The sequence below is a fragment of the Theobroma umbraticum genome, unplaced genomic scaffold, assembly GCF_002168275.2.
Source record: "Theobroma umbraticum cultivar Fairchild unplaced genomic scaffold, ASM216827v3 scaffold_147.0, whole genome shotgun sequence".
Lineage (NCBI taxonomy): Eukaryota > Viridiplantae > Streptophyta > Magnoliopsida > Malvales > Malvaceae > Theobroma > Theobroma umbraticum.
In genome coordinates, this window is record NW_018397259.1 from 1,712,232 (window position 1) to 1,722,395 (window position 10,164).

Here is a 10,164-nt window from a genome sequence, read left to right on the forward strand (position 1 = left end):
TATTCACCACCCTTATAAGACTTGACAATTTTAATGTTTTTTCTTAATTGTTTCTCTACTTTAGTCTTAAAGATCTTAAAATTATCAAGAGTTTTAAATCTTTTTTTAATTAAGAACATATAACTATGACGAGAAAAATCATCAATAAATACCACAAAATATCTACGATTGAAGATAATAATATATGATCTATTTATGTCAGTGTAAATGAGTTCTAATAAATTAGAACTTCTATTTGCTCTATTTCCCTTTATCTTGATCATTTTACCCTATAACAATCAACACACCTCTAGGTCATTGGAAATAAGAGTAAGTATGATGTTATTCTTTAGCTTGACCTTTCTACCCTTTCTTTGGAGATGTTGCCAAGTCTTTTATGCCACATGGAAGATAATTTCTTATGTACGTTTTTTTGCAACTCTTTTAACATAATATGAGAAGACAAATATTAATAGGATTTAAACATAGTTATGTAATCCACAAGTCCAAAAAGCACAAGCTAATATCCTTTGAATCATTAATCATCTTAATAATGAATTACTTATCTCAAAACTTAACCAGCAATGTCTATTGAAGAAATTGAAACCAAATTGAAGCAAACTGTTCCTACAAACTCAACTTCCACCTCTATTTTTGTTGCCAATTGTGACTCTAGACTTAGCCTTATTTGGCTTTTTCTTACTTATGAATCTCGTCACGCTTGTGTAACCATTCCTTATATTTGAGACAATTTTGTTTGTAGCTTACCACCTTTAGTTGAATAAATTACTAAAGCTAGCCAATCTCTACACACATGTTAATTTTTATGTGCTACCCTCTAATTTTAATATTTGGGTGAATGATAGTACAACAAAATCAAAGACATCCCTAAAATATTGAGAAGGATAATCTCACAACACTAGCCAATTAGCCACTTTAGTGACTACAAAAAACTAGCATAATGAAACTTTTCCTGTAACGAGATATTGCTTTACATTACCCATACAAACTTTATGGTGTGAGTTATTTATTTAATTATAAACTTAATGAGCATAGAACAACATACTCCAAAATCATACCTACTTATAGGACATAACCTCATGAGATATTCAGTCATGAAATCTCTACCCACCAAATATTACATTTAAGCTTTATGCAAGCATTTAAAAAGTGAAAAAGTGAACCTTTACATTGAACCTTATGAGATAATTCCATAAAATAAACTTTTTGTATTAAAAAATCATAAAATATCACGTAATAAAGTTTTAGTATTCAATTTATACTCTATAACTTTATTCTGAGAATATATAAAATACATAAATATCTAAAAAGGTTCCATTTGAAAGTTTGAACCATATACAAAAATAAGAAGAGGAAACTTGCTGAGAACCCTACATTATCACAACTTGCGTATCTTGCCATCTTTGTCATTCTTATTTGCATAACAAAGAGGAAAAGTATGAAGGAAGATCCCCTCAACTTCAGCGGCTTGAATATTATGTTAGAAGTGGTCAGGTAAATATACGACCTTAACAATATTAATTCTAGTATTAATTTGACATCCATTTTTTGAGAGAATCAAAAATAATGATAAAGAATTTGAAAATATAGTGGTCTATATAGTTCGAATAAGATATAAAAATTTCATTGCTAAACTTCAAATTGTTTACAGGTACTATAATTATTTTTGTCAAACTTATTCGAATTTCAAATACGTTAGCACATCAAATATCAATTTCGTGTGATAAAGACAATAGATAAGGCACACCACCTTCTTTTTTTTTTTACAAGAGGCACACTTTCTTCTTACGATGAGAGAATTTAGCATTTTAATTTTTATTAGAAGAAGAAGAGCGAATGTAGGTTAAAAATATACATACATATATAAATATGGATTTATCCATTGAAATGTCATTGTGTCGAGTGTTTAATATAAACAAGAGGGAGATCTAAACATGCAAAAATCTTTTTTCTTTCGACCACAGGAAATTCTAGAGAACAAGATATAGGGTAGTGAGAGATTTAAATTTTAAGATATTGGCTTTAGAAATAGTGAGATTTGGATTTAAACTACTTTAGAGGTAATTACAAATTGTAATTACAATAAATTAAGTTCAAAATAAAACTTTTACATTCATTTCCTTCACCCCCTCCCTTTCCCCAAAAAAAGAAAGAAAACAAAAATTAAACAGAGTTCTTTAATGTGATATTTAGGAACATGAATTTGGAAAAATGGATCTGGATTTGGTTTGTTATATAAATTTTAATGATGAAGATAAACACTAGTTAAGATTTAGGGTAATATGCACAGAACTTTTTAACTTTTAATCATAATTTCATATAAATCAATTTATTTTCAAAATAAATATTTAGTTTTGAAAGAATATATCCGCTGGACATATAAGTTCAATCTTTAGCTAACCCCATTAATTTGATGGCGTATCAATAATAAAAAAGTAATTTTATTTTTCATTAATTTTAAAAATTATAAAATTATAATTTTTCAAAAATAAAAATTATAAAATTATAATTTTTCAAAAATAAAAATTACATTACCTCCGCTGGTCGGCCACTCCCAGCTGTATGGGTGCTCCCTAGGGAGCATCGATTTGGTGCTCCCAAAGAGCACCAATTTGGTGGTTGGCCAAGGTAAGAAAACATCACCATTCGACCTAAAAGGAAAAAAAGAGTGAACAACAAAAAAGAGTATTTTAAACATTTCACTTTTAAGTGTTAATGTTGTCTACACATTTGAGGTTAAATGTTTATTTTAAAAACTAATGAACCGCGTGGAATTATTGTTAAAAGTTGAGAAAATTTGTATATTTTACCCCTAGATTTAATACACATGTATACGAGAGAGTATAAGTTGATGAATTTCAAGCCTATTCTTCCTTAAGTTGTTGTAAATTCACCAATAGAGAAAGTTATAACAAATTCATGGATTTGAAAATAATTTAAAAAATTAATTTCATGAGTTTTATCACTTATATTATATTAAATTTAATTAAAATTTAAATCCCTTCTTTTGAATTGAAGTTTTCTAAAAACAACTTTAGACAAATTTGTAAACTTTTCAATTGAAAATTAAAATAAATTAAGACTTGTAAATTGATCGTGGAACTTAAAGATTCTAAAGTTCTTTCCTTACTAGTAAGACACGCGTGTGCTTGCACATGTGCGCGCGTGCACATACATATATATATATATATATATATGTAAGTATGTATTTTTTTAACAAAAAAAATAGTATTTTATTCTTCCATGACCAGTCTTAAGCCTGAATTGCAAAAAACTTTGATGAGATAGAGAATCTGATGTGGGGAAGAGCTCTCTACAGTTACAAAAAAGTTTGTATGTATGTATGTATTATATTGTGAAAAAACAGAATAATCTTAAAAGTTGTACAAAATATTACACACAATCAATAGAAAAAAAAAAAGAAATCAAGCACACTAAAAAACATAAGAAGTAATTCAATCTTTTCATGACCTACATTCGCAAACACAGTGACAAAAAAAAAATTCACTAAGAAAAAATTAAAAAATTTCAAGATGAATATCAAACGCATGATACTTGTCCCACCAACTGCCAAAAGCATCTACTTCATACAGGGAAAAATCAAGTTATACTAGTGTAATTATTATTGAGATTTACATATTTTGGGGTTTTTTATACAATTTAAACATTTAAATGTTTTATCATCCATATATGTAGATCATAAAATTTAAAATTCATAAATTATAACCATTTCAACCGCTATATATATATATATATATATATATATATATATAATTTGCCTATGCAAATGGCTTTTGCAGTGCATATGGTAACGTGGGGTTCACAGCGGGCTACAATTGCAAGCGACAACAAAAACCAGACGCTAATTGCCGCGACAAATGGTATGGATTTGTTGGAAGATGGAGTAATGAAGGGAGAATCATTCCCATAGCCGTCATGTTCTTCGGAAGACTGAAAAAATTCAACATGGATGGAGGCGAGGCATGGAGATTTTAGTAATTAGAAATTTTGACATCGAATGTTGTATGTACTCAAAAAAGGAGACAGATTTTTAGCTATAGAAACGAAATCAAATTAGGGTTCATAATCTAGATATCTTTTAATTTTAAACAAAAACTATAATTCATTGAGAAAATTATTGGTGTAGGATATATTGTATCAAGTCATAAATAAAAACATCACGACACTGTGTCATTGCCAAAATCATTTTACGCCTAATTAATTGTTTAGCGTGGGTTTCTTGGTGCAAGTAAGTCATTGTCAAAGGTTTAAAGAGCTATAATTTGCACATTGATTACGAATGATAATAAGGAGCTACCCGAGTAGGAGGGGCTTCAATCTCTTTTCATCAGTGATTGAACAACTGTGCGAAAACTCAAGTATCCCGAGGTAATTTGGCAAATGCCTGGACGTACTTCCCAAATCCTAAACACAGAACTTCAATGGAATGTGGTATCTGCAACTTTCATTCGAAGGCAAAGGGTGTACTAAGGAATTAAACTCATTACAGCTTCAGATTTTGTTGCCCACTGAAAAGATGGAACAATTTAAATCAATGTAGTAATGTCTTCACAGCATTTGTTCTTTCCAAGAACTGTTGTGGAAAAATGTAAACCAATTTGTTTTTTTTCTTCTTTGCTAACATTTGTCTCCAAAACACCAGATCAGGACGTGCAGGAAAAGGGAATAGCACTTTCATCACTCTGAAGTTGTTTGAAGCTGCTAGGCGTTAGGGGATGGGTTTGCGAGCCAAGAAGAAAAACATTGGCGTGAAGATCCCCTTCCTGCAGAAGCCAAATAATTCTATTGATCAATAACACATCCGCATTCAACTACTAACACACATAAATTGTAAAGTGCACATGGACACTAGCTGCTGTTTCATGTATATAAAATCACCAGAATAGACTTTAAAACTGTGAAGTTTCCTTGGTTTGAGGAGATATGGGCTACAAAGAAGAAGACTTTTTTTAGAGGGTTCAGAGATATGTTCTCTCATAAAGATGCTTCATAAAAACAAAGAAAGCACTTACCTTCCCCCTTCAACAAGAGCATCTGCTGCTTTCTCCAGAAAACGCTGCACTCTTTGACTACCTTCTGGAGCAAGTCCCAAAAACTCCAATATTTTGACCTGCAGAAAGGGAAGAAATCTCTCACTGATCTTTGCTTTGACTGAATATAGAAAAGACACTATAATAAGATTTACATATCATCACACGGGTTTCCAAGTCTTACCATGCTTCTAGTGACAAAACGTCCAAAAGCTGTAACTCGGAAGTTACCGGGTGAGAAATAATGTTTATCCAGGGGTAAGTACCAAGGGAGAGGATAGTCCACAGCAACATCTTTCTCACATATGACCTATAACCCAATGGCAAATTAAAACAGATGTCATAAGTTACAGAAACATTACTACTATAAATTCCAAGTCATTGTGGTAACAAGGTGTAACAACCATATAAAACCGAGTAACTAACCTCAAATCCAGCAAGTTTCAGAGCTTCTAGACACTGTCGCATTGATCTGATGTCAGGAAGTCCATTTCCCAGTTCAACTTCACCCTACCATCACATTAGGTTTAGTGTACAGAAGGCATAGGGAAAGTTCAGATAGCAATAGAAGAAAAATTGCCTCATTTGACCTTAATTCTTTGATGTTCTTGGTTCTTGGGATCAAATAAATCAGTAATGCACCATTCATAAGCAGCAAAGCACTGGCCAGGTTTCAACACTCTGTATATTTCTTTGTAGCAATTAAGCTATTTCCACCATACAGCAAACTCAATAGAATGGGACTCAGTACAATTTGACATTAGACAGTAAATACGCCAAACTCAACTTTTGAACATCTCTCTTGGAAAACCCAGTGAGTCTCTAAATGTCATACCAGATCCGGTGCATGACAAGTGGCTTCTATGGCAAATATTGCATCAAAAGTACTGTCAGAGAAAGGCATCCTCATGAAGTCAGCCTACAACATCGGAATCAATAGTCACTAGGGGTCCAAGTTCAACATCATTACAATGCAGATATAAATATCATATTGCAGCTGGAGTAGAAAAAAGTGAAAACTAACGAGCCATTGCATCTTGTTATATAAATTATAGCCAACCTTCACATAAGTGCAACTATTGTCAACTCCTTTGATGCGATTCAGTTCCTACAAAACAGTTAAACCTTTCAGACAAAGTCATTCAGAATACTAGAACCACTAACTTTTAATTGTTGGATTAAGAAAAAAAATAACAAAAACATAAAGAAATCTCCTGCTAAAGTAAGATAGCTAGATAGATACATAAGGCATTTAGTTTGTTATGTTCCCCAATAAACCAAGGTTTGTATACCTTTCCTCTTGATACTTGATATTCATTGTTGTTTAAACCTGTAATCAATGTATCACTACAAAAGGTTATTAATATCAGAGCCGTGGATTAAAAGAATAGAGGGTTAAAAAATGAATATAAACGTTTACCATACACAATTTTCCTACAAATTTTAGAGCATAAAGGAAAAACAGATGGCCAGAAACTTTATATATTCCACAAACAGATGCCCTTGAGTGAAAAGTGTCCTACCTATCCCCCAATTACAAATGTCAATGCAACACGAAGTCAACACGGTGAGCTTTTTTCAGTTCCCCTTTTGGGTTTCCCATAGAAAGAGAGTTGAACTGTGTTGGAGATTTAATCTTTTCTCTGTTCTGAAGCTTGCTGAAGAATGAAGATTAAAGACTGATGGAACCTGGAAGGAACCAGCCAGCAATATGAAGAATTGAGGCTGTTAGTTCAACGATGTAGTTTTGATGTTCTTTTATGCTTTATGTTTTAGTTGCTAAACGTTGTCGTGTTGTTCTAAGTCATAGTTATACGATGTCATGCTGTGTCGTTTCATCTTTGTTCTTCTCTTTCAAACTTGGTCTGTTACTGCAGAGTCAGTTGTTCTGGTAGTTGAAGCACGAAAATCCATAGCGATTGTTTTGGTGTTAAGCTGAGTCAGTTTATTATGCACAATTCCCAAGGTTAGATCTACGGGAAGTTGATATAAATACCTTGAATGAATAATAGAAATTATCTCTTTCCCAGAATTTGAATTACTCTAAAAATTCTTCAACAGTTTTCTCTTCCTCTCTCTCTCATTTTCTGTGTTCTTCATTTTCAAACCATTTCTTCTCAAAATTTCTATATGGTATCAGAGCATCTTGTCTCAAGGGACCTATAACTGAGTACTGATCTAAGCTTGTTTCAATATGGCCACAGTTGGATTCAATGTAGTTTCACCTGCTGTGTTTACTGGTGAGAATTATCCCTTCTGGGCAGTGAAAATGAGATCCTGTCTCAAGGCATTTGACTTGTGGGATGTGGTGGAATCTGGTGAGATGCCTGCTCAAAGGCATGCTAATCCAACCATTGCTTAACTCAAGCAACACTCAGAGGAAGTAGCAAAGCAGTACAAGGCATTGATCAGTCTTCAGTCAGTTGTGTCAGAGTCGATTTTTGAAAAGATTATGCATCTGGAGGATCCCAAGCAAGTGTGGGATAGTATAAGAGAAGAATATCAAGGAAATGGTAGAACCAAGGTCATGCAGATCATGAATCTGTCACGACAATTTGAGGTGATGAAGGTGAAGTAAGATAAGAGTATTCAGGAGTATACGGACAAGTTATTGAAGCTGGTAAATCAGCTCAGAATGCTGGGACAAGAGGTCACAGATCAAAGGATGGTGAACAAAATCCTGGTGAGTATGCCTGATAAGTTTGAATCCAAGGTCACTTCTCTGGAAGATTCAAAAGATTTAACTAAAATTTCTAGAAAGAATTAATCTCTACTTTATTAGCATTTGAACAGAAAAGGCTCTTAAGCTTGAAAACTTTGTGGAGAATGCCTTAGTTACTAAAACTAAGGGGTTAAAAGAAAAAGGTAGTGATTCAAAAAAGAGTGAGTCCAAAGGATTTAAAACTAATGGTGAGAAGCAGGGAAAGTCAGCTGGTAAATATCCTCCTTGTCCAAATTGCGAGAAGAGGAATCATGCTGAAAGATATTGCTGGTTCAGGCCAAATGTCAAATGTAGAGCTTGTCAGCAACTGGGGCATGTTGAACGAGTGTGTAAAAACAAGAAAAAAGAACCAGAAGCTCAAGCTGCAATAGCTGAGCAGGAAGGGGAAAGTGAAGAAGTACTGTTTATGGCTAAGATGGGTGAGGAGATTTATAAAAACAGTGTTTGGTTGCTGGATAGAGCTTGCTCTCATCATCTTACAGGTAATCAGTTTTTGTTGACTAACCTGGATATAAGCTTTATTTCCAAAGTCAAAATTGGAAATGGTGAATATATGAAAATTCTTGGTGAGGGGAATGTTGCTGTTGAGACAGCATCAGGTATGAGACATATCAAAAGTGTTTATTATGTGCCTGAAGCAGAACATAATCTGCTAAGTGTTGGACAATTGGCAGATGAGCACTATGCTTTATTGTTTAAGGATAAAGTTTGTACTGTGTTTGATTCTTGTGGTGAAGAAGTGTTCACTGTTCAAATGAAAAATAATTGTTATCCAGTGAATCTGAAAGACACTAAGAAACTGGCCTTGTATAGCGAGAAGGATGAGTCTGAGCTCTGGCACAAACGATTAGGACATGTGAACTATGGTTCTCTATCTTTAATGGCATCTGATCAGTTGGTGACTGGCTTACCAGGCATTGTTAAACCAGAGAGGTTGTGTGCAACCTGTCAATATGGAAAGCAGACTAGGAAGGCATTTCCTAAGAAGAGTAGCTGGAATGCATCTCAGAAGCTGGAGCTAGTTCACACTGACATATGTGGATCTATGAAAGTTCTTTCACTCAGTGGAAGTAAGTTTTATATATTATTCCTTGATGATTTTACCAGATATTGCTGGGTTTACTTCTTGAAGCAAAAGTCTGATGCCTTGAAGATTTTCACTAAGTTCAAAGCATTGGTGGCGAACTTCTCGAGTCTAACCATAAAGACTTTGAGAAGTGATAATGGCAGAGAATTTACTGCAGTAGAGTTTGAGAATTCTTGATTGAACATGGTTTGCAGCATCAGTTGACTGTTTCCTATAATCCACAGCAAAATGGTAAGTCTGAAAGGAAAAACAGATCCTTAGTTGAAATGGGAAGGTGTTTGCGCTTCCATATGAGGCTGCCTAAGAAGTTTTGGGCAGAGGCAGTTAACACTGCCAATTATATCCAAAATAGAATATATATAAGAGTTCTATCTCAAAAAACTCCTTTTGAACTATGGTTTGGATATAAACCTTCTGTTACTCATTTTAGAGCGTTTGGCTGTGTTTGTTCTGCAAAAGTACCTGATGAAAGGAGGTCCAAGTTTGATGCTAAGTCAAAGATAGCAGTTCATATTGGTTACAGTGATGTTTCCAAAGGCTATAGATTGTATGATGTTGAATTAAACAAAGTATTCATAAGTAGGGATGTTAACTTTGATGAAGGGCAAAGTTGGAACTGGGTTGAAAATACTGTTGAGGTTTCTGGAACAGTATCTAACAATAGTAAAGATCCATTTCTGAGGGATGATGAAGTTGATTTAGATGATATTGAGGATGAAAGACTTGCTGTAAGAGGCACTAGGAGCTTAAGTGAGATCTACAGCAGGTGTAATGTGGTTGTTTCAGAACCTGCAAGTTACACAGAAGCTGCAACTGATAAGAATTGGGTGGATGCTATGAATAATGAGATTAGTTTGATTCAAAAGAACAATACTTGGATGCTGGTTTATAGGCCTAAAGGAAAAAATGTAATTGGTGTCAAGTGGATATTTAGAACAAAGCTGAATCCAGATGGATCAGTGAATAAGTATAAGGTAAGACTTGTTGTCAAGGGGTATGCACAAGTGTATGGTGAAGACTATGTAGAGACATTTGCTCCTGTAGCTAGGCATGATACAATCAGAATGTTGATTGCCTTATCTGTCAAAGAAGAATGGTCTATTTACCATTTGGATGTTAAATCTGTTTTCTTGAATGGCTATCTTTTAAAAGATATCTTTGTTGAGCAGCCTGAGGGTATGTGGAGGAAGGTTCTGAAGGGAAAATATGCAAATTAATCAAGGCCTTATATGGTCTTAAGCAAGCACCTCGTTCTTGGTATGAGAGAGTAGATGATTACTTTATAAAGCAAGGATTTCAGAAGA

General features: G+C 33.7%; 1 protein-coding gene across 3 annotated transcripts in view; it reads right to left on the minus strand.

Annotated features, from left to right (window-relative positions):
• Positions 1-4,347: 4,347 nt before the first annotated feature.
• The window catches only part of LOC110415169 (cycloartenol-C-24-methyltransferase-like), an 11,730-nt gene continuing 5,913 nt past the window's right edge, over positions 4,348-10,164 (minus strand). For all 3 annotated transcript variants that reach the window (XM_089783300.1, XM_089783301.1, XM_089783302.1), the window contains 7 exons: positions 6,344-6,398; positions 6,112-6,159; positions 5,887-5,970; positions 5,478-5,561; positions 5,236-5,361; positions 5,034-5,131; positions 4,348-4,784 (listed from right to left, as the gene is read on the minus strand). In XM_089783300.1, the coding sequence (XP_089639426.1) occupies positions 4,730-4,784; positions 5,034-5,131; positions 5,236-5,361; positions 5,478-5,561; positions 5,887-5,970; positions 6,112-6,159; positions 6,344-6,398 (550 nt within the window). In that variant the 3' untranslated portion in view covers positions 4,348-4,729. The remainder of the gene's footprint in view (positions 4,785-5,033; positions 5,132-5,235; positions 5,362-5,477; positions 5,562-5,886; positions 5,971-6,111; positions 6,160-6,343; positions 6,399-10,164) is intronic.